The sequence below is a fragment of the Oryza sativa genome, chromosome 9 (assembly GCF_034140825.1).
Source record: "Oryza sativa Japonica Group chromosome 9, ASM3414082v1".
Taxonomy (NCBI): domain Eukaryota; kingdom Viridiplantae; phylum Streptophyta; class Magnoliopsida; order Poales; family Poaceae; genus Oryza; species Oryza sativa.
In genome coordinates this window covers 16,783,155-16,808,096 of record NC_089043.1, presented here as the reverse complement: position 1 = coordinate 16,808,096, position 24,942 = coordinate 16,783,155, and the positions used below count along the sequence as shown (strand labels likewise).

General features: G+C 42.0%; 4 protein-coding genes and 1 long non-coding RNA gene across 6 annotated transcripts; 3 read left to right on the top strand and 2 right to left on the bottom strand.

The window, feature by feature from the left end:
• Window positions 1-2,612: 2,612 nt before the first annotated feature.
• On the bottom strand, window positions 2,613-3,090 carry LOC136351933 (uncharacterized). Its single transcript, XR_010735225.1, has 2 exons — window positions 2,958-3,090; window positions 2,613-2,842 (listed from the first exon to the last, which is right to left on the bottom strand). It is a non-coding gene; the product is annotated as an uncharacterized lncRNA (long non-coding RNA).
• A 1,755-nt stretch (window positions 3,091-4,845) lies between these two features.
• LOC4346901 (mitochondrial pyruvate carrier 1) lies at window positions 4,846-7,355 on the top strand. The gene is made up of 5 exons (XM_015756393.3): window positions 4,846-4,921; window positions 5,239-5,371; window positions 6,585-6,639; window positions 6,757-6,892; window positions 7,035-7,355. Exons 2-5 carry the CDS (start codon window positions 5,276-5,278, stop codon window positions 7,069-7,071), a joined length of 324 nt encoding a protein of 107 aa, XP_015611879.1. The 5' UTR covers window positions 4,846-4,921; window positions 5,239-5,275; the 3' UTR covers window positions 7,072-7,355.
• A 4,182-nt stretch (window positions 7,356-11,537) lies between these two features.
• On the top strand, window positions 11,538-13,568 carry LOC4346900 (putative F-box protein At2g02030). Its single transcript, XM_015756388.3, has 3 exons — window positions 11,538-11,649; window positions 12,074-12,157; window positions 12,266-13,568. Exon 3 carries the CDS (start codon window positions 12,278-12,280, stop codon window positions 13,391-13,393), a length of 1,116 nt encoding a protein of 371 aa, XP_015611874.1. The 5' UTR covers window positions 11,538-11,649; window positions 12,074-12,157; window positions 12,266-12,277; the 3' UTR covers window positions 13,394-13,568.
• A 2,586-nt stretch (window positions 13,569-16,154) lies between these two features.
• Window positions 16,155-19,711, top strand: LOC4346899 (uncharacterized). Of its 2 annotated transcripts, none has more exons than XM_015756392.3 (6): window positions 16,155-16,463; window positions 16,864-17,006; window positions 17,378-17,509; window positions 18,037-18,222; window positions 18,604-18,728; window positions 19,241-19,711. In XM_015756392.3, exons 1-6 carry the CDS (start codon window positions 16,271-16,273, stop codon window positions 19,464-19,466), a joined length of 1,005 nt encoding a protein of 334 aa, XP_015611878.1. In that variant the 5' UTR covers window positions 16,155-16,270; the 3' UTR covers window positions 19,467-19,711. The 2 variants fall into 2 exon arrangements, with proteins under 2 accessions (XP_015611878.1, XP_015611877.1); XM_015756391.3 differs by having other exon boundaries at window positions 17,369-17,509.
• A 167-nt stretch (window positions 19,712-19,878) lies between these two features.
• On the bottom strand, window positions 19,879-22,513 carry LOC9268169 (ASC1-like protein 1). The gene is made up of 6 exons (XM_015795920.3): window positions 22,052-22,513; window positions 21,247-21,473; window positions 21,007-21,162; window positions 20,727-20,912; window positions 20,387-20,571; window positions 19,879-20,294 (listed from the first exon to the last, which is right to left on the bottom strand). Exons 1-6 carry the CDS (start codon window positions 22,205-22,207, stop codon window positions 20,263-20,265), a joined length of 942 nt encoding a protein of 313 aa, XP_015651406.1. The 5' UTR covers window positions 22,208-22,513; the 3' UTR covers window positions 19,879-20,262.
• Between the last annotated feature and the right edge of the window lie 2,429 nt (window positions 22,514-24,942).

The window sequence follows — 24,942 nt, the reverse complement described above, 5'->3', positions numbered from 1 at the left end:
AATTTGAAACAAATAAAATAGATGGTTTAATAACAACAAAATGTAGCTCTTGGTACACCTTTCTAACATATGACTTCAACCATGAATTTCTCCTCTCATGTCAACTATTCTCTCTATCCCAAAATATAACTATGGTTATGTTTAGTTCCCAAATTTTTTTCTAAAAACATCATATCGAATCTTTAGACATATGTATGGAGCATTAAATATAAATAAAAAAAAGTAATTGCACAGTTTGCATGGAAATCGCGAGACGAATCTTTTGAACCTAATTAGTCCATGATTAGTTATAAGTGCTGCAGTAACCCACATGAGCTAATGACAGATTAATTAGGCTTAATAAATTCGTCTCGTGGTTTCTAGGTGAGTTATGAAATTAGTTTTTTCATTCATATCCGAAAACCCCTTCCGATATCCGGTCAAACGTCTGATGTGACATTCAAAAATTTTCTTTTCGCGAACTAAACAAGGCCTATATATAACTCGGACAATATCACCTCTTGTACCACACTAAGGTTTTGTTCTTCCCCCTTCTTTCCCAGCCCACCTTCCTCTTTTTTTGCGCACGTACTTTTCAAATTGCTAAACGGTGTGTTTTTTTGCAAAAGTTTTCTATATGAAAGTTGCTTTAAAAAATCATATTAATATAATTTTGAAGTTCTTTTACTAGTACTTAGTTAATTATGCGTTAACTCAGCCTAAGGGACCATTTGAAAGTGATACGAGCGATTGATAAATTGGGTTTATGATATATTTTTGAGGGCACAAATATAAAAAAAAGGCAAAATTGGTCATATAGCAGGCAAAAAATACCGAAAGTTGCAAGTTTTTTTTTAGAAAATCGTGCCGTTTCGAAGTTTGGAAAGTGTGCTCTTGGTAATATCCGGTGACTGCAATCCGAAAAAAGAATGGACCCTTTGACATGTGAATATCAGTTTAATTATCAAATGTTTGACATTTTCACCCACAAGCACACTTATAAATGGTTTCTCGAAAAAGACAGGAGATTATAGAGCAGCTACCACCCACCTACAAATGGTTTGGTACTACTTTTGGTGCATCAATTTCACTGTCATCAATGCAAGCTGCCCCCGTCTACGCAAATTCTGAGTTGCTCGGCTTTAACTGTCCGCGGTCTTTTCCACGTCTAATGACGTCAAAATTGAAAGTTTGGTTGAAATTAGAACGATGTGATGGAAAAGTTGAAAGTTTATATGAGTAGTAAAGTTTGATGTAATGGAAAAAAGTTAAAGTTTGAAGAAAAAATTAGGATCTAAACACGGTGTAAGCCGAACTCTTCTTCTCTAGCCAAGGCCTTTGCTTATATAAAAAAATTTTGGCCAAAAACATCACATCAAATATTTGGCACATGCATGAGGCATCAAATATGAGAAAAAAACAATTGCACAATTTGCATGTAAATTGTGAGACGAATATTTTGAGCCTAATTACACCATGATTTGACAATATGATGCTACAGTAAATATTTGCTAATGACGGATTAATTATGCTTAATAAATTCGTATCGCAGTTTACAAGCGGAATCTGTAATTTGTTTTGTTATTAGTCTATGTTTAATATTTCAAATGTGTGTTCATATACTTCAAAAACTTTACACCCAAAGAACTAAACACACCCTAAGGCCTTGTTTAGTTGGGAAAAAAATTTGGTTTTAATTGTCACATCGGATATATGGACACACATCTGAAGTATTAAACGTAGTCTAATAACATATTCCATCAGTAAATTGCGAGACGAATTTATTAAGCCTAATTAATCCATCATTAGCAAATGTTTACTGTAGCACCACATTATCAAACCATGGCGCAATTAGGTTTAAAAGATTCGTCTCGCAATTTACACGCAATCTATGTAATTGTTTTTTCTCCTACATTTAATACTCCATGAATGTGTTCAAACATTCGATGCGACAGCGTGGAATTTTTTATTTTGGGAACTAAACAGGGCCTAATTTTCTCCATGTCCAGTTTTACATTACTAATATCCTCTTTGTTTAGGTTTATAAACCAAAAAATCTAATCCTAAACAAATAAGCAATCTTTTCGTTTGATTTTTTAAGCCATGAGCCACTCTAACACTATTAAGCCAAAAGCTAGTTTAAAAAAGGGTTTCTGACTTAGGTATAACTTATATACCTTCACTACTAAACTTCACTACTTCCTCCGTTCCACAATGTAAGTCATTCTAGCATTTGCACATTCATATTGATGTTAATGAATCTAGACATATATATTTATTTAGATTCATTAATATCAATATAAATGTGGAAAATGCTAGAATGACTTACATTTGTTTAGATTCATTAACATCAATATAAATGTGGAAAATGCTAGAATGACTTACATTGTGAAACGGAGGAAATACTAAACTTAAATCCACTGGTTTATAAATCATATAAATCATATAAGCCAATAAGGTGGGCTTTAAGTTATCTAATCTAGTTATGGGTTATTATACTTTAAGATGAATGAAGCGTGAGATTACGCTCACTGCTGTATCCTGGATTTGTGATAGTGATTTTTCAGTTTTGCAGCAGCAGCACCTCTAGATTCTCTACAGGCACCTCTGGCTTTGCAGAAACAGGGGCCGGATTGAAAAAAAAAAGGAATAAATTCATCTGAGGTCACTTAACTTGTCAACGAATCTAGTTTTCATCCTTCAACCAGAAAACCAGATACAATAGATCCCTCAACTATCAAAACCGGTGCAAACGAGGTCCCTCGGCGGTTTAGATTGCTGTTTTGGCTGACGTGGCGCATACGCGGCTAATTTGACTCGGTCTTCATCTGATGTGGCATTGACGTGGCGCTTACGTGGCAATCTGATATGAAAAAAATAATAAAATCCATGGGACCCACATGTCAGCTTCACACACAAAATAATTAAAAAATGGTGGGACCCACGTGGGCCCCACATGTCATCCCTATCCTCATCACCTTTCATCTTCCCCTTCGGCCTTCACCCTTCTCTCTCTCGTGGATGGCATCGACCGGTGCCCACCGATGGATGGCGCCGGCGGCGAGACGGAACACGGCGGCCACGCCACCTCCTCCCCCGCACCCTCCTCGCCCGCACCGGACGCGACAAGAACCTGCCATGGAAGCTCGCGGCGTTCTCGTCACCACCACCACCGTTCTCGTCGCCGGAACCCGAGTACGAAGGGACGGAGTGGGAGCCCCTCCTCCGTCGGAGCACAAGGAGCTCGCCTCCTCCCTCACGGAGCTCATCGTTGGACCCAGCCGCCCCGCCATCGCCGATTCGCCGTTGACCAGGCCGAACCCGCCGCGCGACGTGCTGAAGACGGAGGACGAGCAGAGGCAGCGCATGGGGAGGCAGCGCCGTTGACCAGGCCGAACCCGCCGCCGGCTTGCCGCCCCTCCTCTCCCCGCCAACCCTCGGACTGCCACGGCCGTCCGTCGCCAAACGAGCCTTCCTCGCATATGCGCAGTACCGCTTGCTCGTGCCGAGGATCGCCGTGCCATCCCAGGCTTGATCACTCCCTGCCGCTGCCGCTCTTCTCGTCGGACCAGCGCGACGGGTCATCGCCGCCACGTAGCTTGCTCTTCTCCTTCTCCAGGGCGTTGCCTAGCGTGATGCCCTCGAGGACATCTCGCCGCTCTGCGTCTCCTCGTCAACTACGGCTAGCAGCAGCAGACATATAAGTAAAGCTCGCGGCAACCAATATCCAGACAGAGCCAAGCATATCGCAAATATAGCATCACAAGAGGGAATATTAATAGCTTCATTATACATATAAGTAAAATCCTTGCACCTATAACTTGCTCAATCAAGAAGCGAATTGAATATTTGAATCTGTTAATTGCATTTCCAACTCGCGGTCCGCCGGGACCTCGCCGGAGCCCTCCCGGAGGTCTAGGGCCCTCACGCCGCGGGCAGTGTGGAGGCAGCAGAGGCGACGAGGAGGTGCCTTCTTTCTTGGGATGGTCAGCCAGTCGGGGCGGCGGCAAAAGCTTGGGTTTTTTGAGGCGGCCGGGCGAGGGGAGGGGCAGCTCCGACCCAGATGTGACCATCGAGGATGTCGGCGGTGGCGGTCGGGCGAGGAGGGAGGCGGCGTGTGGCGGCAAGGCGAGGAGGGAGGCGGCGCGCGGCGACCGAGCGAGGAGGGCAGCGCCTTTCAACTGGGCATCGCGGGCGGAGCGGCCAACGGAGTGTAGCTGTCGCGCTCGCTAGCGACCTCCTCCTCTGCCTCTTCCTCCTCCGGCAACCTCCGCCGCCCGCGGCCTGCCGCCGCTCCGCCCGCCCCTCCGCCGCTCCGTCCGCCGGCATGCTCCTGCCGCCGCCGCGAGGACGAGGGAGAGAGAAGAGGAGGAGAAAGGAGAGCCGAGAGGGACTTGTGGCTGACATTGGGGCCCACGTGAGCCCCACCATTCTTTTATTGATTTATGTGTGAGACTGACATGTGGGTCCCACGAAGTTTATTATTTTTCCAGATCAAATTGCTACGTATGCGCCACGTCAATGCCACATCAGATGAAGACTAAGTCAAATTTGCCACATAGGTGCCACGTCAGCCAAAACCACCGTCAAAACCACCGAGGGATCTCATCTGCGCTGGTTTTGATAGTTGAAGAACCCGTTGTATCTGGTTTTGTGGTTGAAGGACGAAAATTGGATTCGTTGACAAGTTAAGGGACCTTAGATGAACTTATTCCAAAAAAAAAACAAGGCTAGGCCCGGATTGGAGAAGGCCATCAAACGGGCCGGATGAATCAGTACGAATGGGCCTCCGTTCGCACGCCATGTTGGGCCATGAACCCATAAGCCCAGCCCATATCCAATCTCCCCCGCATATCCTTGGCTGTTGGCTTGGCTGGTTCCCCATCTTCTCTCAACCCCTCGCCGCCTCCCGACCTCGACGACGACGACGACCGACGACGAGGTAATCCCCCTCTCCCTCTCGCTCTCCAACCTTCTTGGAAAGATTTGATTCCATCCATGTGGTCCAAGAATCTCTTCCGGACCAGAATTCCCAAGAAATCGTGGTGCGAGAACGGAGGGTGAGGGGGTTCTTTGGTTGGGTTAGGGATTGAGGGTTGTTGGGGGCGGTATTATTGGGATTCGGGCTGATTTGGGAAAGTTAGGTTCATTCTAGGATGAGGATGGATTGGATGCATGGATGGATATGGATGCGTGCTTGGTTTCTGTGATTTTGGTAGTGATATGAGGGTTCGGTTTGGTGGTGTGGTGTGGGCGCAGGTGCGGCTGAATTTGCTGGAGGATTGATTGATTGGCCATGTCGACGGCGGTGAAGGCGTTCCTGAACAGCCCCGTCGGCCCCAAGACCACCCATTTCTGGGGGCCCGTTGCTAACTGGGGCTTCGTCCTCGCGGTACGCGCACAATCATCTCTTGGTTTGCCCCTATGTTCTATCGATAATTCAGTGTTGATAATTATTAAGATGCAGCAGTTGTTTGCTCGATGACGCCTTCTTAAAGCGTTCTGTGTTATGAGAAAAATGTTCTCGGATGATTTGTGCAAAAGCGCAGCATGAAATCGAGTAGAAGCTCACTGGTTTTTTCATGTTATGTCTGTTAGGTGGCATTTTCTTCTTTAGAACAGCGTAAAACTGCTGATTGTCACATCGGGTTATCCACTTTTCAGACCATGTTGCTATGATTGTAAAACTGAAAGCTACGATTGCTGTCATCCACTAAACAACTATGTGATTTAGATGTACCAATTCTATGTGCAGTTACTGAAACAGGCTAGAGTATGTTAGGTCACTGCAACAACGCTTGTATTTTGAGGTGCCAAGGCAACATGTCTGTTTTATTACCATTGCAACATTCTGTTGGAATACTGAATTCTTGAGAAATGGTTCTGGTTTGGACCATGCTTATTTTGCTTGCAATAGAGCATTGGCGCAGGTACATTTCTGTTGCATCTGAAAACTAGTTAATGTTTTTAGCCGTCAAAACATCTGGTTTGTTTTATTCTTGTGAAAAGTACATTTGATTTCATCTTACATATTGAAGTGTACTGAAGTGTGAATAACCTGATCTGTATGAAAAATCACCTTCTTGCTCTATCCACTAATGGGCTACTCTACGTTCTAACTTCAACTATTCATTAATGTGGGTTGATGGATATTGAGATAGTTTAGCAAGTCTCCTGGAGTAGTTGTCAAGGATCAGTCTAACCAGTAAATATGGTGTTAGCAGTAAAGTAAAATTGTGTCCACTCACATGGTCCAGCACTCTGGCATGTATTTATTAAGTACATCCAAGTCGGAACTTGGATTCACCTGTTAGCTGAATGCTTTTGACAGTTTTTGCTACTCGATAAAACAAATTAACACTCACTGTGGTAGCTTGATAGTAGTCTCTGTCTTTTTAGGCATCGCTAGTAAGTGTGCAATCATAATGCACAATGGGCAACAAGATTTGGTTAGCAATCACTTGCATGCTATAATGTGGACTGTGTTACTAGCATATACACAAATAATTGTGCTTTAATTTCGTGATTTCGTCTTTCCATTCCTTTGTTGTATGCTCAATGTTATCCAATGATCCCTCTGATAACTTATATTACTATGCTTGCAGGGTTTGGTTGACATGAACAAACCTCCTGAAATGATATCTGGCAATATGACAGCAGGTCGGTATAGTTCTTGATATTTGCTCCTTGATATGCTACATAACATCTAGACCTATTGAGTTATTTCAGCATTAACCTATGCCCATGCCTATCTAATACTATCTCCATTCGATGCAGCCATGTGCGTGTATTCAGGACTCTTTATGAGATTTGCCTGGATGGTACAACCACGGAACTATTTACTTTTAGCATGCCATGCTTCCAATGAATCGGTTCAGCTCTATCAGATGTCTCGGTGGGCTAGGGCACAGGGGTAAGATGTCGGCAGCAAATTCAGTTTGTAGTTGATAAAACATGTACTCGTATATATGTCTGCTGGGACATATGGCGAAGTTCCTTTTGATCAACGAAAAGGACAATACTGAAGCTAACAAAAACATGAAAATACTTTACAGGTATTTGGAGAAAAAGGAGCCAGAGGCTCAGCAGTAAAAAAAAGACGCAAAGCGCAGCATTTAGCTTCTCAATAAGAAAACTTGTCTCATGTCCATCAATGCTGAGTCTGTAACACAATATAATCTCAGATCATATCTTCCTTGTGTGCCATAAGTGCTTGCCCCTAATGTTATTTGATGTCAAACCTGTTCCAGAAAAATCAGAATCGCACATAATTTCTGGTTGTTTTTCTGAAAACCTTTATGATTTCCTGTTTGTAAAAACTCATCACATTGTGTTGAAAATGATTGGTTCCAAATGTAGTGCCTGCTGTTTGACAACCAATCTCCATCATGCATGTGGTGTGTCCCTTGCATTGTTCCAAAAGACTGCATTCTAGCGAAAGGACCAAATGCTGAAACTGGTATCAGGTATATCTTTGCAAGCGACTGATTGTCAAGCCTGTGGATGACACCTAGTCATTACAATCATACCTTACTTGGGAGAAGAAAAAAGGTATGTATCTAGTAACTGGCACACTTCCACTTTGCTCTAATTTGGTTGGCCGAAATGGATCCAGCTGAAGAGAGAAGAGGATATGTTTTTTTTTAATTTCTCATGTATGCAATGCAAGGCTGTAGTTCTCGATTGGGCACCCTGTCATTTTCAGTTTGTCCTATCACTCATGTGCCCTTGCCATCTTTGGTTTCATCATGGATACGATTTTTTTCACTAAAGCAATGCGTGAAAAGGACAGCGTGTGACCGGCTTTATCCCTTGCCCTGTATAATAGACTAGCTAATATTTGGAACGCTGGAATTTTTTAATGTCTTTTACGAAAATAATTTAATTCAGGTGAAATTCTTGCGTTCAACACGGTCCTTTACACGGTAATATAATTATAGGCCCTGTTAGAGGGATCTTCTAACAATCGCAGTTTGTTCTAGCACCTTCAAGTCCTATTAATAATTTAGATTCCCATGTAATCTCTCCATCAAAAAAAAACATACTTCTTCTGGCCCAAGAAAAACTAACCTACTTTTTCTGTCCTAAGAAAAACTAACATAGTATGTTAGGATGGGATTTGACATCACAAAGGATAATGAATAGGATAATGAATCTAGACAGTTCCAGATGGTGTCAAATCCCTATCTAGGTTAGGTTTTTTATTTTTTTGGGAGGGGGGGGGAATGAAGGGAGTATATTGTGCCTTATGTCGGTCCTGTTCTTTTGTTCAACAAGAGTTGGATGAAGATTAAGATTTTTGTGGCACGCTTTTCAAACTGCTAAACGGTGTGTTTCGTGCGAAAACTTTCTATATGAAAGTTGCTCTAAAATATCATATTAATCTATTTTTCAAGTTTGTAATTATTCAAACTCAATCAATCTTACGTTAATACCACCTCGTTTTACGTGAAAAACTTAACCTTCATCTTCATCTTCAGGAGAAAAGAACACCACCAAAGATTCGTAGCTAAGAACTGATTCCTTTTAGGATGGAGGGAGTAGATTTTGAGATTGTAGTTATAGAGGAGGCACAAAACTATTTTGAGATACTCATTAGTCGTTTCTCATAATCCTATGCCCCTCTAAGGCAGTGTTCGGGAGGCATGGTTGCCAACCTTGCCTCCCGACACGGAAAACTAGGGGTGGTCATTCGGTCTAACCGAAAATTTTGGTCTCGGTCTTCGGTCTTTCGGTCATTTCGGTCTTTGAAAAGTGAAGACCGAATTTCAACGCAAAAATATCAGGACCAACAAATTCAGTCTCGGTCTCGGTCCTGACCGAAATTCATCAACATTTTCATATATGCAAAGAAATAATGGAAATTTTAAACAAAAAATCACAAAAAAAAATTGTAAACACACGTATGAGTAAAAACTCTTATTAGGTTGCATGCTTAGAAGAAGTAGGGATGTGAAAATTAGAGTTTAATCCTATTGAATTTAGTGGATTGTAGGTTGCATTTAGACTTTTTTTTATTAATTCGGTCTTTTCGGTCTATTTGGTTAACCGAGGAGACTAACTGAATTGACCGAACAAAATTCGGCTTTTCACTGCCTAGGATCAAATTTCTCGGTCTCGGTGTTGGTCTTTTCGGTTCGGACTTTTATTGCCCACCCCTACGAAAAACAAAGCACACGATTATAGTGAAATTAATTAAGTATTAGGAAAAAACTTAAAAAATGGATTAATATAATTTTTTAAAGCAACTTTCATATAAAAAAACTCTTGCAAAACATACACCGTTTAGCAGTTTGAAAAGCGTGCGCGTGAAAAACAAGAGAAGTTGGTTGGGAAAGAGGGGATAAGAACACAGCCTAAATAGTGCCATAAACCTGAGCTAAACGTACTCTAGAATTTTTGCAAATGTCTATATGAAAATAAATTAATTTTGGTGACATTTTCACGGTGATACGAACCTGAGCTACATGCAGTCCTGTATCATCAGGAGATTGAAAAGTGAAAGCCGCTTATCGTGTTGCGTCGGTGTGGGCGTCTGACAGGTGGCTAGCAGACTTGCCTTTTGTTTATGCGCACCGTCCCACATGGACGAGGATGTCACTCATCACAGGCAATCTTGAGTTTAGAGTTGACAGTTTGACACCCATCCATGACCCATGCATGACCTTGCTATCCTCCCTTTGTGGTTGTTGAAACTCTTGGATATTTCCAAAAAACATTAATTAAGTTATGACATAATGCTACAGTACGTTAGAGATATTGTATATTTTTAGGGAGGGTACAATACCATTTTTAAGTGTTGTATCATGTTTTGACTGAGAGGCTATTGAGGGGAAAAAAAATCTAAAAGGCTTCTATAAGCTAGTTTTGGTAGTATGGGTTTTATTATGTTAATTTGCATGAAAAGCTTTGTGTAAGCATTTTTTTGGTTATTTAGTTATAATTTGGAGCTCTTTTTTTTCTTCCTCATAATTAAAGCTCATAATTTAAAGTTTTGTGAAAATTGACTTCTTTTTATCTTGGTTTTAATTTTGTACCGATCAAACAATGAAACAAAGATGGTAAGAGTTTGTGAATATGGAGCTTGTTACTTTCAACTAATTTACAAATTCCCACTCACTGACATTTGAAGCTTCTTTAAAAAAAAGAGCATGGTGAACTGTCGCTGCTGTTATTCGCAGCACATTTGATATGCACCACACAAAATGGCATGAAGGATTATGGTTTTTTAAGGCCCTGTTGGATTAATTCGTAAAACGAATGAATTAGAGAGAATTAAGTAGGATTAGTTCTAGACATCAATAAAAGTGTGGAATTATTCTCCTTCAAATCCTATGTGAGAGGGATTAACCGAACACGGCCTAAGTTGGCCACAATACAAGTTTATTAGACTAATCATTCTTCATGCGCTTTTTTTTGCTAGATGGCGGACAAAAGCTAACTAAATTTTTGTTACGAAAGAAGGAAACCACAATTTACTTAGTCACTTAACCAACACAACGAGATCAATTGTTGCAACTAGAAAAGGCGATAATTTACAACAAATCATGACCTACACCCTTACCACCATAAGTTTTTTCAAAAGATTACGTCATTATCACATTTCATTATGTCCGTTTTAACTAGTATTTACGTAATCTTTTGCAAAACACTTATGGTGGTAAGGGTGTAGGTCATGATTTGTTGTAAATTATCGTCTTTTCTTTGGCTGCTGTCATGAGGACATGTCTTATTCTTGCGCGTGGCATGTGAGGATACGAGATGTAGAGAGGAAGAGGGCGAGAACCGAGAGAGAGGATTGGGGGGGAGGGGGGGGGGACAAAGCACAAGTAAGGCATTATAGTATCGACGATTGGGCGACGCCTACACTATGCAGGCCATGCTGACCTATTAGTGTAGGCTAGCGGTCGTCAGCAGGATGACAAAAAAAAACCCGGCCACGTCTAATTTATTTGTAAGCCGCCACCCTCATTTTGCATGGCGCCATGCAAAATGCGCGGGAATTTCTAGGTTAATTTCCTTACGTGAACAACAATAGAAGTCCCCCCAAACAAATCTTTTACTTATATTTAATCACCTCTACAATTTTACCCCTATAATAAAAATCTAGAGGACTCCAATTTTACATCCTAATAATTCATATTCTATATTTTTCTTTAAAACTCATAAACATCATCAAATTAATAGATAGACAGAAAGTATATATCGACCCATTCTCATCCAAAGAAAACATACTTTCAAATGAAACCGAACATCAAAATACACCTCTACTTAATAAAAACACTAATCAAACATCACTATTCCAGTCCTCCTAGCACCTTATTTTTTTAGATTAAAAAAGGGGCATAACCGCTCGCCCCAAACCGCATCGCTATCGTATCGACCGCCGATCGCGACTCCCTCGCCCCCATCCCATATATCGACGGCCCTCCTGCCGCCGCCGCCGCCTCGAGATTCGTGCGCCCCACGGCCGGCTCGACACGGCGACGCCGCCCCCCCGCGATGAGCGGTTTGCTTCTTCGCTGCTTACAAAGAGGAGTATATACAAATACCAATCCACCCCTCCTCTCCTCCTCCTCCTTTTTCCTCCCCCTTCCGAAACGACGAAAAGCAACCGCCGAGGCGGAAGCGGGGAGAGGAGAATTCGCCGCCGCCGCCCCCCGATCGGTGGTGAGCACGACGCGCTGTTCTTCTTCTTGTTGTAGTTTTCTTTTCTGTTCCGGCGATTCGGCGGCCTCTCCTATCCCCTTTGTTGTTGTTGTTGTTGTTGTTGTTGTGAATTTTCTGATCCTCGATTGGAACGAGGGGGCGGTGGTGGGGGGGTGATTGATTGATTGATTGAGTTCGGTTTGGGCGGAAGGTAGGTTGGTCCGTTCGTTGGGGCGGGCTTGGCTGGCTCTGGTTCTATTCTTTTCTGCCGGCAGCTAGGCACCACCTACCGCGTGAGGTGTTTGGTTCTAGGTCACCGGAGGAAGAATCTTGGAGGGGGCAATGCGGGTTTGGGTATCTTCTGGTGATTTGTTGCGTTTGGGGGGTTCGGATTTGTTTGGTTTCTTGGTTTAGTTTGCGCTAAATTTGTGTTTCTTGGATTCAGGAAGAACAACTAACAACTAGATTGATCCATCCCTGCGCCGCCGCCTCCGCCTGCCGTGGGGGCTCTCTCCGCTGTGGATGATAGGTATGGTGCGATGAGAATTTTCGTTAGGGTTCTTGCGGATTTGTAATACTAGGTGATTCTTGTTTGTGCTAAGATGCTGTGTGGATTGTTTGGTGGATGCGAGGACAGGGAGGCTCGACGATGGGAGGGAAGAAGGCCAAGACGGTTGAGAGGAATGACCACCGCCTGCTCTGCAGTGACGTGCTCACGGAGGTCTTCCACAGGCTGCCGGCGCGCACCCTCGCGTCGTGCAGGCTTGTCTGCAAGTCATGGATGTCGGAGCTCACCGATCCCCATTTCGTCCACGAGCACCTCAAGAGGAGCCAGCAGAAGCTCCTGCTCTTTGCGAACGACAAGGCGAACGATAGGTCCCTCGCGATGGTGCTCGCCGACGACACGGGGGCTACCTACCAGCTGACCAGGCCCATGGCTTCGAGGAGCCTCTTTGTGCACAATTCTTGCAATGGCCTGCTCTGCCTAGGTGACAGCACAGGAGCCGTGCAGTTGCTCAACCCGACGACCGGCGAATCGGCTACTCTGCCGATGCCGATGTATACCGCAGGGAGCAGCCAGTTCTCGTCGTGTAATTGGCACTGCTTGGGGTTTTGCCCGTCTACGAAGGAGCACAAAGTGGTACATTTCTACCTGGGAGCTCATTTTGATTCTTTCAATGTGTGCTGCGAGATATTCACTATTGGAGATAAATCCTGGAGACAGATTGGGAGTTTCCATGGAGCACCGACAGATAGAGGGGTGCATGTGAATGGAGCAGTGTACTATCTGACAAAGTTCCGTTACATTGCTTCGTCACGTATCAATTGTTTGAATCTTGAGAGCGAAAATTTTGATGTGATGATGCTTCCCCCACGCAAGTCGTATGGAGGGCATTGCTCTTTGGCGGAGCTTGAGGGAAAGCTATGCTTGCTAGTTGTGGAGGGTGGACATGATAATCCACCTCGTACAATGGACATATTGATGCTTGATAGTGGTGATAAGACAACCTGGACGCACAGATACCACATCTCATTGCCATGGTTGATGCCTTCATGTTATTTTACTCCAAAACACACTTTGTTCCATGAGGGAAAAATTTGGGTTCAGTTGTTGGCTCGGAACCTCTACTGTTATGATCCAAGTTCAAGCTCCACTGAACTGAAGATGGCATGTCCAGAATCTGAGTTTCCTTTTAGCACACATACTTTCATTGAAAGCATAGTTCCTCTGCGCAAAGATTACTTCATCAAGCAGATACAGTGATAATGGTGTTCATCACTTGTTTTCCAGATGTTCCGCAGTTCACAGAATTACAAAATTGTGCCCCTTTTTCCTTTTCCGTTGATGAATTTTAGCTGGTCAATGACTTAGAGTGGCCTATTTTACCGTGAATTGTAATTAGCTAAAATAAATGCAGTATTGAAACCTCCTTACAGCACATGCTTGTCTGACTTCTAATTGATGTGCTTGTTTCTAACTTCCTATTATGATGCTAAATTGATATGACGAGTTGAGAAAGAGAGGTTGTTCAGTTTTTACTTTACTTTGAATTATTGTTGCCATTTTAGGTGACCTTTTTTACATAACAGTGAAGCATGCATTTCTAATAAATTTTGGTTCTAACATCATACCATTTAGATATGTGCCTGCTACATGCTACCACATTAATATGGATAGGCCAATTTAGCTGTATGCACTGGACTACTCCTGTAATAACAGGTGCAGAGTTCTGCCTGTTCAAGGAAAAAGATTGAATGGCAACCGTTTATAACAGATGAAATTTGATTATGACATGAGTGGTGGTGCTTTTTTGGGGGGCAGAGTTGCTGGTTTTGTGCATCATATTTATTAAGAACCCACTCTCAGATTTTTTTTTTAACAGCACTTTCTGATTGTATCATCAGCTATCTATCTTGTTTTTTCCCGATCTTTTACTTCATAGCCAACTTCCATGTTTGCCTTTCCAGAAACACACCTGCCCTAAATATTGCTAGCTTTTATTTCGAATAACTATTGATGACTACTCAGTGTTATGTGTTCTATTGTTATACCCTTGTTGAAGAAAAATACTATTTGTGCTTTCTAGAAAGACATATGAATGGAGGATAGTTGTGCTAAATAATCCTTCAAAAGGAACACAGCAAGGTATGCTCTAGACACCCTTCTTTTAGAATCATTCTTGTACCAATTCTCAGACTCGATCAGAATCTTTATGTGCTGCTTCATATCGCTACACTTACTTTGGTTGTTATGGCAATGCTGTGCAACACATTGGTTTACAGTAAGATGAAATCTGAAACCAATGGTTTCCATTGCAGTTACAGTGATGTTCTTCTGATCTTAGGAAGGCAACTCGTACGCTCTTGTGAAGTATCAATCAATTTGCAAGACTTGGCTCTTCGTGATATCAGCCTCAAGATTTGATCAAGCGCTTTCTCTTCTCCACAGATCAGCAGCAGTAGTGATGCTGTAAGGTGAGCCTGCTATGCCTGAGGTCCAGATGTCTCATCACAGTCTTTGTACAAATGTACATACTTCCTGCAACGGTGTTCCAGCTTAAGCCTGACAACTGCTAATCAGTCCTGCTGTGGATGCCAACTAATTCATCTTCAACAACGTCGTTACCGTACATCCAATTGGTACTCCCTAGGATTTTGTCCTTGAAGAAGGGAACTCAAATTGGTACAATTCATATGAATTGCACAATTCATGGTATCAGAGTTGGTTCGACATTTACCTGCTGCTTCTCTCAATCTCTCTTGAGAGTGAAGATCTGGATGTTGTTTTGCTTCATCCATATCATGGTTTCTGTATCAGTCATTGCTCTCTGACGGAGCCTGGGTGTCAGATTGGCTCTGTGGTCCTGCCCACAACTTGTGCAGCAAAAAGAGATGAACATGCTGGTGCTCAATGACCACTCATCAATACAGGATTTTTGTTGATCCAATCCAATCCACCGAAAAGTTGTGTCGACTTGGAGGAGTATGAACACCCCCCCTTCAGGCTTCAGTATCCATCCTTATTTTTTTGTTGGAAGTCTGGTTCCCTTGCGTGATAGGTTTCATTTCAGCTGTTCTTTGTGTTTCATTGTGATCCAGATTTTTTCCGAATGTACCTGCATCATCTGTTACGGCCACCAAAAATTGCTTGATGTGATTAAGCTTCAATGAATCCATACAGAAATATTGGTGTTTTTGTGATGCTTCTTTCTTGAGAACATCTTCTGGAAAGAAAAAAAAATTATGGGGGATATCAGTCACCATTTTGCCAGACGACTTGTCTCACTCGAATCCTGAAGTCCCATGGTTGTTTCAGTTCTTGGGAGAACTTCCATTTTCATCAGAATATGAAACCAAAATATGAATGCTTGGGGTTCTTGAAAGCTCCGGTCTAGATGATGCTAGTTGGTCTATTAGCATGAACCATCCAATGCTTGAATTTTGATATCTCTACATTAGTCTGTTGATCGGAGTTGTTTACTGGATCCAATGTACCAGACCCCTCCAAAGAGATGATGGAAACTGCTTTATGAGTAAGACCTAGGGTTTGCAGGTAAAGATTTGACCTCAGGTGCTAACATGCCAACCGTTGACGAATTGAGATGAGATGCTTTCTGAAGCAAAGCACCATCTTGCACGTCCCAAAAGTACAGGAATAATTTGCAGCATATATTATGTAGGGGATTTCGCGCAAACTGCTAGTAATAAACTGATGAAAACCAATGAAATCCATACAAATCTTGTTAAAAATATATTAACATTCAATTCATTTCATTTTAAACTTGACAAAAAACCGAGCAATTTGTATTTTCGACCTAGTAATCCGGACCTGTTTCCATCGGTTTTAGGAACCCTGCTTACAAATCACTAAATTTGAACCAAAATTGCAACATTCATTTAGAACCCCTTTAACAAATTCTAAAAAAAATTACAAAAAGTAATAAAATCAGGTCAACCTAAACCAACAGTAAATAACAAACAAATAAATAAATAAATAAATTGAAGAACATGAAACGAGAGCAAGTGAAGAAGACGCAAAGTCATATTCATTCCACTGGTTGGTGGACCTGCCGAACCGAACCGAAGCTCACCGGAGACCAGAGGCCGCGGCCGCTGGAGTTCGCCGGCGGCGAGCGAGGGCATGGGCTGCTCCATCTCGGGGCTCAACGCCCTCTACGACGCGGCGACGGGCGGCGGCGACGTGTGGATCAACGAGCGCCGCTTCCGCGTCCTGCGCCAGATTGGGGAGGGCGGCTTCGCCTTCGTCTACCTCGTCAGGGAGCACCAGGCCTCCGCCGACGCCGCCCGCGGCCGGAGCCCCTCCCTCGCCTCAGGTTCTTCCCCGCTCGATCCTGCTCCAACCCCACCGCCCCCGCGCCTCTTGGCGAGTTCTTGATTTCGCCCTCGTGTTTGTTTGTTCTTGGTTTGCTCGAAGGTTCTCCGCATAAGATTTGCGCTTGGTGGACAAGACTTTGAAAATTTACCTTGGGGGTTTTCTGATCGAAACCATGTAGTAAATTGTGTTCATGATCCACTTCGAGTAATCAAGTAAGAGTGTTGTGATGGAATGAGTGGAATTTCTGTAATTTCAGAGCTTATTGTAACCCAATTAGAGTTTCTTTCATTGGAATAGATGGGGTGAATCTGGGATTTTCAGGAGATTATTTACTATTGTGAAGTTGTTTCGAGTCCTGAGAGATTTCTGATGCGTGTATGTTTTAACCGTTGGTACAGAGGATGGGACATATGCTATGAAGAAGGTGCTGATACAGAGCAAGGAACAGCTAGATCTGGTGAAGGAGGAGATCCGTGTTTCGTCATTGTTCAACCATCCTAACCTGCTTCCGCTTCTTGATCATGCCGTGATAGCAGTTAAGGTAACATGCTGTTCAGCGCCTTTTTTTCGTGATAGAGGATGACAAGTCTCAGGAAATGTGAAAGATTTAAGGAAATCGCTGTGATTTTGGCGAGTTGGTTGTGCGCTTGGGCTTGATGATATTGTAGGATTTATGCTAGATATATCTGAAGCATATGCTTGTTTCATGTTAGTTAGGTAGTACATCCTAGAGATACAGCAACAAAATGGATTCTGTAATGCGGATATTTAGGGCCTGCCATAAGCCCATAGTGTTAATTAGCAATAAGTATGGTCACAAATGGTTAGGCAAATTATTACCTACCGTATACTATGCAAGTCTGTTTCATTCTAAGAGGACTTCTATGGATTTCATATATTTAGAATCAACAGGGAGATTGGAACCATGAAGCCTACTTGCTCTTCCCTGTCTATATCGATGGTACTCTGTTTGACAATGCCAAAGTCATGCAATCCAGGAAGGAATTCTATTCAACAATCGATGTTTTGAGAATATTCCAACAGGTAAGCAGTTTTACTAGACAATAATATCAACACTATTGATGTCGTTGAGAAATTTGAAGTCACGGTGAACTGATTACTTGTATGTGACTGGCCCCAGTTGATTGAGAACTTGAGATGCTCAAAACGAAATTATCTATCTTAGTGTTCCGTTACCTTTCTGAAGAACAAAAATATGAGCACAAAAGTCAAACTGTACCATTCTGATTTGACTTCTCTTGTGTAGTACTGATTTTTCTTTTCTTCTTGTACATGCTCTTATGTCTCATTCCTTCTAAACTTTCATGTCAAAATAAAATTCACAACACATTAGTTTTCTTCCTGGGCTTGTCTATAGAGAGATGATCATCTTAACAGTTTCTCTTACGCTGTTTCATATCAATGACATTGCTAACACACATTAAATGATGAGATGCTGAAGTAAGAAAACTGTTCTGGATTATCATCTCCTTATCTTTGCTTGAATAATAGTTAGTATTTCATTACCATCTCGCACCTCCCCTTTGTATACTAATAAAGGATCATCACAGCTCTGTGAAGGACTGAAGCACATGCACAGTTTTGATCCACCATATGCCCATAATGACGTTAAGACTGGCAATGTTCTTATAACTCACAGAAAAGGACAAGCACCTCTTGCAACTTTAATGGATTTTGGAAGTGCAAGGCCTGCAAGAAAAGAAATCCGTTCTCGTGCTGAAGCATTACGATTGCAGGTTTCTTTCATCTGCCTAGCATTTTAAGAGATAGCTCTTCTTGTTGATTTTCAATTTTCTCAATTTTTGGGATATTTTCCCATTATCCTAGAAAGATATTCTGTTCACCTATTCAGATGTTTTAGTACATAGGAGCATTTTCTTTCTGGTGAAATTTTTATTTCTCTACAGCTGTGAGTGATTATGTTTGAACTATGAATTATAACTGGTATTTTTATCTCCCCATAAACTGGTGGATATACCAGGCCAAATAATCATGTAAAAACTTAGTATTCACTTTATCATGCAATTGTTACTCAGAAGAAGTTGAATACCAGTACTTGGAGAACCATTGGTCTTTTGCTGTCTAGACATGACGGTTCATATCTTGCTTTACTATAGGAATGGGCCGCTGAACATTGCTCTGCGCCTTACCGTGCACCTGAACTGTGGGACTGCCCAAGTCATGCCGATATCGATGAGAGGACAGACATCTGGTCTCTAGGATGCACCCTTTATGCTATCATGTAAGTTCGCTTTGTCTTCTTCATGAGTAAAATATGATAATCTTTGATTCTGTTCATCTCTTGTCAATGTGTTAGTTTCATTCTAAGTGTTTGTGGGTCTGCTATTGTTCCAGTTGCTTGGGCACATAATTACTTACACGATTTTAGAAACTCCGGTCAATTAACCATGCATGTCATGTTATTAGCAGCATTGGCAACTTTGCTCAATTCAATGTCATAAATGATCATTCCATTATTTTTTTTTGGGGGAATACATTCCATCAAAGTTTTAAAGAATATATATTAGATACTTGGTGAAAGTAATTACCAATTGTGATCCTGCAATAGTCTTTTCAAGATTAAACTCAAGTTTTGTAGAAGTTGTAGAAGTTCAAAGTCAAGTACAACTATTTTATTTCATAAAGCTCCTTATCCCGTCATTAATCTTAAAGAATGCAGTGCACAGATCCATTAGAGTTATAGCCTGCGGTTACCTAATAATTATCTGTTGTTTAAATCATTTTCCTTCTTAGGTACAATGTTTCACCATTTGAGTATGCTCTCGGTGAATCTGGAGGAAGCTTGCAATTAGCCATTGTCAACTGCACGCTGAAGTGGCCGGCAGGACCCAGCCCTCCTTACCCTGATGCACTTCATCAGTTTATTACCTGGATGCTTCAGCCACAACCTGCAATGCGCCCTCACATCGATGACATAATTCTACATGTCGAAAAGCTTATGGAAAAATATTCGTCTTAAACCTGCTGAACATACTACTGACTTTGTTTACACAGTTACACAATTGAATATATTGCAAATTGTGAACATTGTTCATGTCTGAGGTCTTTCCTTACTGAGAATTGAGATTGAGTAGGCACAATTTATTCTTTGTGGATCTTTCAGATTGTAATTGACATGCCTCCTAACTGTTGTTAATTCTGGTATTCAGTTTTCTTGTAAAATATTCGGTGAATACCACAAGTTTTCTCAACTTATAACCTCCATTGATACCTTCTTTCTTGTGCTTCTTCCCCAGGTTCTTGTTTTATTTGTTTTAAAGAATTGGGTACAAAAGTAAATGTTTGATTGTGTGGACAGGATAGATGGCAAAGTTAGAACCCTACAGAAGAAAACGACACCTGGAACTTGATGGAAAATGAAACAAAGAATGTGTAAAGAATATCAGGTTATTTTTTGTCCAGAATTTCCATTAGAATGGAAGATACACCAAGTTACAATCGAGTTCCACAGAACATTACATGATTGCACCGTAAATTAATTAATCGTCTGCACAATTACATGAATGAACCAATGAATTAACGAACTTATCCTGCATATTTCTCTTATAAATGAGGATATAAGGGGGGAAAACATTGATCAACTTTTTCTCATAAAGTATATGGCAGCGCAAGCAGCCTCCTAGCAACTCGTGAATCATGGTTGCCATGTTTGATACTGAAAATTGATCTGGTCTGGGAATCAGGTATTCAATATGATGTATCTTCATGTAGGGATCACTATATATAGTTCTTCAGTTAAGCATTCAGCCCACAGATTAGTCTTCATGATCTTCTTCACCTTCAGAATCTGTTTGATAGTGAGCAGTTTTATGAGACAAATAAATATACAGTCCTAGAAATAAAACTTATTTAAATCAGTAACATGAAGGAATCAATTACCAGATCGAACATCATCGCCGATACGGCCTCTAGATTGAATTTGCTTGACTAGCATCCGGTATATTAGTACCCACCAATATATGTGAAGAACTAGAAGTGAGAACAGAAGGCTGTTGAAAACATAGTAGTATATGGGGCCGTAAAATTTATGCTTCTCTTTGTCCAAGGTCAGCAGTACTTCATAGCTGAAAAAGGTACCAGATCATTGATCAACAAAGTTTCTTAAAGTCTTTCTAGTGTAGTTGTGCCGTTGTGCTCTTTTCGATTATAGCGCTAAATGGCTAGAGATGCGTAGATAACACCAGATGCCAGAGCAGCATATAAGCAGGCATGAGTTTACCTTGTGCTCCTTAGGATCCAGAACGGGAAAATTATTAGACGCAGAAGAATCCATGAAGCCACAAAAAGAAGAAATGCTGCAACAGCTAGCCCCTCGCAACTACTGTACTTGGACATCTTCCCAATCTCTAAGAATATATCACTAGCATCATGAAGGGCTAGAACAACTGAGCCAACGCGAGCAAATCTGTTCGAAAAACACAATAATATTTAAATATAGCTTGTGGAGCTGGAATGCCATACATACAATTACCTTATCTGGGAAATTGTTCAGAATATACCTGAAAATATAGGATAGAACGATCAAAACAACAGTTGCCAAATGGTGAGACATTGAGACTCCAAAGTCTGACCGCCTTGTTTCCCAGAACAAAAGAGCGAAGATGGAATATGTGTAAAATCCAGCAGCAAACATGTAGACAGCCTTAAGCTTGAGTCTGCAATAAGGTAGAAAACAGGAAAAAAAAACTCTGTGTGACAGAAACCTTTTCACAGGTATAGATTATTTTTTTTCCACTCACTTTGTCTTCTGATCAGGCCAGATCTGTTCACCAGGCCCAACCCAGAAATTTCTGGTGTTCTTGAACCATGGCTCATTGTATGTTACAGACAGTGATAGCAGTTCTGCAGAAAGAAAATAGACGAATTTCCATGCTGACTCCTTAAACTTGTTAATTTTCTTCCTGCTTTCATCTGTTTCAGCAAGTTTGTCATACCCCTTTCCAAGTACAAGCCTTCTTGCTAATAACTGCGAATTGAACGAGACGATAAGTCTATAATATATGCATGCAAGGGAGTACAGGTATTGCACAAATATGACACATGCAACCATTGCATCAACAATTGTATCCTGCTAGTATCAAATCATTGCAGAGATGGTTAAAAGTGTTACCATAAACGTGTCACCTTGTACTCCAATTAAAAGCAACTCAACACAATCAAGGCCTACACTTTATGCCTTTGTATTAAAGGGAACAAATCAACCACACAACCAACTTGCTAACTGTTAGTACTAAAAGAAGCCAACTTCACATGAAAACAAACTATGAACACATCTTTTATCAATCCAATCGCGCAGAGTCCGAATCGAAAGATACTGCATTCATTTTCACCATGCTCATAATTTCAACAGCATATGAAATCTGCACGCCAGAACTCTGCATAATTGAAAATGAAAATTCTGACACCCAAAAGCAGATGCCTTTTATCTAACAGTCTTAACATAATCAAACCGATCCATTAACAACTCCCAAGTCTACCACCAGCAGTTCAACACTGCAATCCCAAGGGCATCTCGGATCTAACGAGACAATGCGCAGATTTTACCTCGAAGACGAAGCGGTCGAGGAGGAAGCGGACGGCGGGGAAGAAGGCGACGAGGAAGGGGAGCACGGCGAAGTCGCCGTAACCCGGGTAGGACTCCGCCTCCCAGTCCACCGGCGCCGACGACAAACCCAGCAGGTGCTCCGCGAGCGCCGCCATTGCCGGAGGAGGAGGGCGACGAGATCCAAGAACTCTCACGCTCCTCGGATCCAAAAACACCAAAACTCCCCAACTCCTCCAAGAACGCGAAATGGCTCCGCGAGATTCGGGTGGGTGGGGAGGATGAGGGTCAACTCACTCAACTCGAGAGCAGCAGCAAGAACAGGGAGGGATTTGGGATCGGGGGAAGAAGAAGAAAGAGAGTAAAAAAGACATGTTTTTTTTCGGGTGGATGTGATGGCGAGGAATGATGAACTGGCGCCCTTTTTCTGTGGGGAAACAAACGGGAGAATCTGCAGCTGGAGTAGAGAGAAGAGAAGAGAGTAGCCTTTCTCAAGATAAGATCCAAGGCGGCGGCGATTATTGTACTCGGGCAAATTGGTCAATGTGTGTACGAAATGCTTTAAAAAATGCATGGAAATTATGTGCAAATCGATGTAAGCCTTGTTTACATAAAAAAAAATTTGGTCAAAAACGTCACATCAAATGTTTGAACACATGCATAAGACATTAAATATGGAAAAAAACAATTACACAGTCTACATGTAAATTGCGAGACGAATCTTTTGAGTCTAATTACGCTATGATTTGACAATGTGATGCTACAGTAAATATTTGCTAATAACGGATTAATAAATTCATTTCGCAGTTTACGGGCGGAATCTGTAATTTGTTTTGTTATTAGTCTACATTTAATACTTCGAATGTACGTCCGTATACTTCAAAAACTTTACACCCAAAGAACTAAGCACACCCTATATCTGCCGTCTGCCGAGTACCTTAAAATTTCGTGGAAATTAAGTAGCCCATTTACAACAGCTAGAGTGCATTAGTGTTAATTGCCAACTACTCTCACAGTTTCATATTATGAGTCGTTTAACTTTTTTTAGGTAAAATTTATTAACTTTGACTAAATCTATAGAAAAATTTATTAACATTTAAAACACCAAATTAGTTTCATTAAATCTAACATTGAAAATATTTTTATTATATGTGTTGTGCTACTATATTTATTTGGTTAAACTTAAATAAGTATGACTAGAAAAAAATAAAACAATTTATGATAGGAAAGGAGATAGTATCACTTAGAGTATCTCCAATAGCATCTTAATATCATTTCTTATCTAGTAATTTGAGAATTTTTGGTTGAAAATCGGTTCCAATCGATTCTCCAGTCTTATTCCTACTATCTTCTATTTCCTAGCCCGCAATCATCGTTATCCACTTATAGGGACACACTTTGGTTCCCAATTGCATGTGCGAACGTGATTTCGTGGGAAAGGAGGGATGATTTCTATTGGACTTTTCTTGAGGGGCCTACCTATTAATTCTTAGGAAGCCAATTTCAACCAACTTTTAGAGCAATGAAAAATTAAACACCTCAAAATTTTGTTTTAGGATTCTCAAAACTAAAATTTTAGGTATATTTTGAGATGGTGTTAGTGATGCTCTTAAAAATACTTCTTTATATAAACTTCCCTCGTTGCTTGGGTTTGATGTGCTATGGGCTCAGCTACTCTCAATTTCGCTTATGTGAAAAATGAGTCATCCTCCACTTCTCCCCCACAATCATATTTCCGTCACATAAAAAAATTACCTACCTTGAAACATTACCATGTCTAAAATAAAAATAATAACGCCTACTCTAAAAATGTAATTCTCATTTTTGGACCACGATAGGAGGAGGGATGAGCGACTCTGGGGGCAACTCTGAGGGCGACTTTGGGGGCGACTCCGCCGCTGGCGCGAGAGCCCCTCCAACTCTCGAGCGTCGTCTTGTAGCTGTCGACAACAGGTCTGCCCTACTCCCCACCCTCCCCCCTCGACATGCCTTCGTCCCCGCGCTCGGTTTATCCCCCACCTTTCTTCTCCTCTAAAACCTAGTGCCCTTTTCAGTAGCCTCATTTTGCACAACTTTCACTCCTCTGTCTGCCCCTCGGGTGATCTTAAACACCGCTCTGACCGGATTGCTCCCCTTTGGATTGCAGTCTCCTCTAGGAATTCTAGCTTTAACTCATTCTCCATTAAGAACATTCTGAATTTCTGGTTCAGTTCATTTTCGCAATCCTTCTTGGTGGTCAGTTTGGGATTAGGCTTGTTCCGTACAGAGGTTGCTAGCTCCAATGTGGCTTCTACTATGATTTTGTCGGGCTCGTCAGTGATGCAACAGAAAGGGATCTCGCTCCACCTCACCATTTAATCAGCTGTTCTTGCTGTGAAATCAGATTTCCTCAATCAGCTGGATGAGATTTCCTCTCAGTCAAAGTTTCTTCCCGCCTTGGACGTGGCAGTTCAAAATACATGCAGTAACAGTGTTCCGACCTTAATGCCAGTTTAGGAAGTCTCTACTCTAGCCACTAATGCTGCTCTGCCTACCGATGATTTACTCCCATCTGCCGACCCTCCAGGACTGAGCACCGCACTTACCGCGACGCGTTACTCGCCCCACCTACTAGCCCTTCGTCCACCTCCAACCTTGCGCCGCGGAAAGCCCCCCTCTCCATGTTCCATCGCTGTTTCCGCTGTTTGAGCCATGACCACACAGTTGAGTACTGCCGAGACCCCGTTGTCTGTGCAGCTTGCCGTGGCATGGGGCACCGCCAGTCCGATTGCCATGCCTCACTCTCGCCGGGGCAAATCCCCACGAGTTCCCGTACCACCCATCCCCTCCAACCAACAACTTGCCCATCCATCTTCCAAAGCCGCTGGATCAAAAAATCCTGCGCCACCACCGC

Excerpts from the sequence above, each read along its gene's own strand:
- LOC4346901 (XM_015756393.3), top strand. The coding sequence starts at position 5,276 with ATGTCGACGGCGGTGAAGGCGTTCCTGAACAGCCCCGTCGGCCCCAAG. Across the intron at positions 5,372-6,584 it reads ACTGGGGCTTCGTCCTCGCG|GGTTTGGTTGACATGAACAA; the intron begins GTACGCGCACAA and ends CTATGCTTGCAG. Across the intron at positions 6,640-6,756 it reads ATCTGGCAATATGACAGCAG|CCATGTGCGTGTATTCAGGA; the intron begins GTCGGTATAGTT and ends CATTCGATGCAG.
- LOC4346900 (XM_015756388.3), top strand. The coding sequence starts at position 12,278 with ATGGGAGGGAAGAAGGCCAAGACGGTTGAGAGGAATGACCACCGCCTG.
- LOC9268169 (XM_015795920.3), bottom strand. The coding sequence starts at position 22,207 with ATGGCGGCGCTCGCGGAGCACCTGCTGGGTTTGTCGTCGGCGCCGGTG. Across the intron at positions 21,474-22,051 it reads TCGACCGCTTCGTCTTCGAG|TTATTAGCAAGAAGGCTTGT; the intron begins GTAAAATCTGCG and ends TTCAATTCGCAG. Across the intron at positions 20,913-21,006 it reads GTTCTATCCTATATTTTCAG|ATTTGCTCGCGTTGGCTCAG; the intron begins GTATATTCTGAA and ends TTTTTCGAACAG.
- LOC4346899 (XM_015756391.3), top strand. The coding sequence starts at position 16,271 with ATGGGCTGCTCCATCTCGGGGCTCAACGCCCTCTACGACGCGGCGACG. Across the intron at positions 17,510-18,036 it reads TTTTGAGAATATTCCAACAG|CTCTGTGAAGGACTGAAGCA; the intron begins GTAAGCAGTTTT and ends GGATCATCACAG. Across the intron at positions 18,729-19,240 it reads TGCACCCTTTATGCTATCAT|GTACAATGTTTCACCATTTG; the intron begins GTAAGTTCGCTT and ends TTTCCTTCTTAG.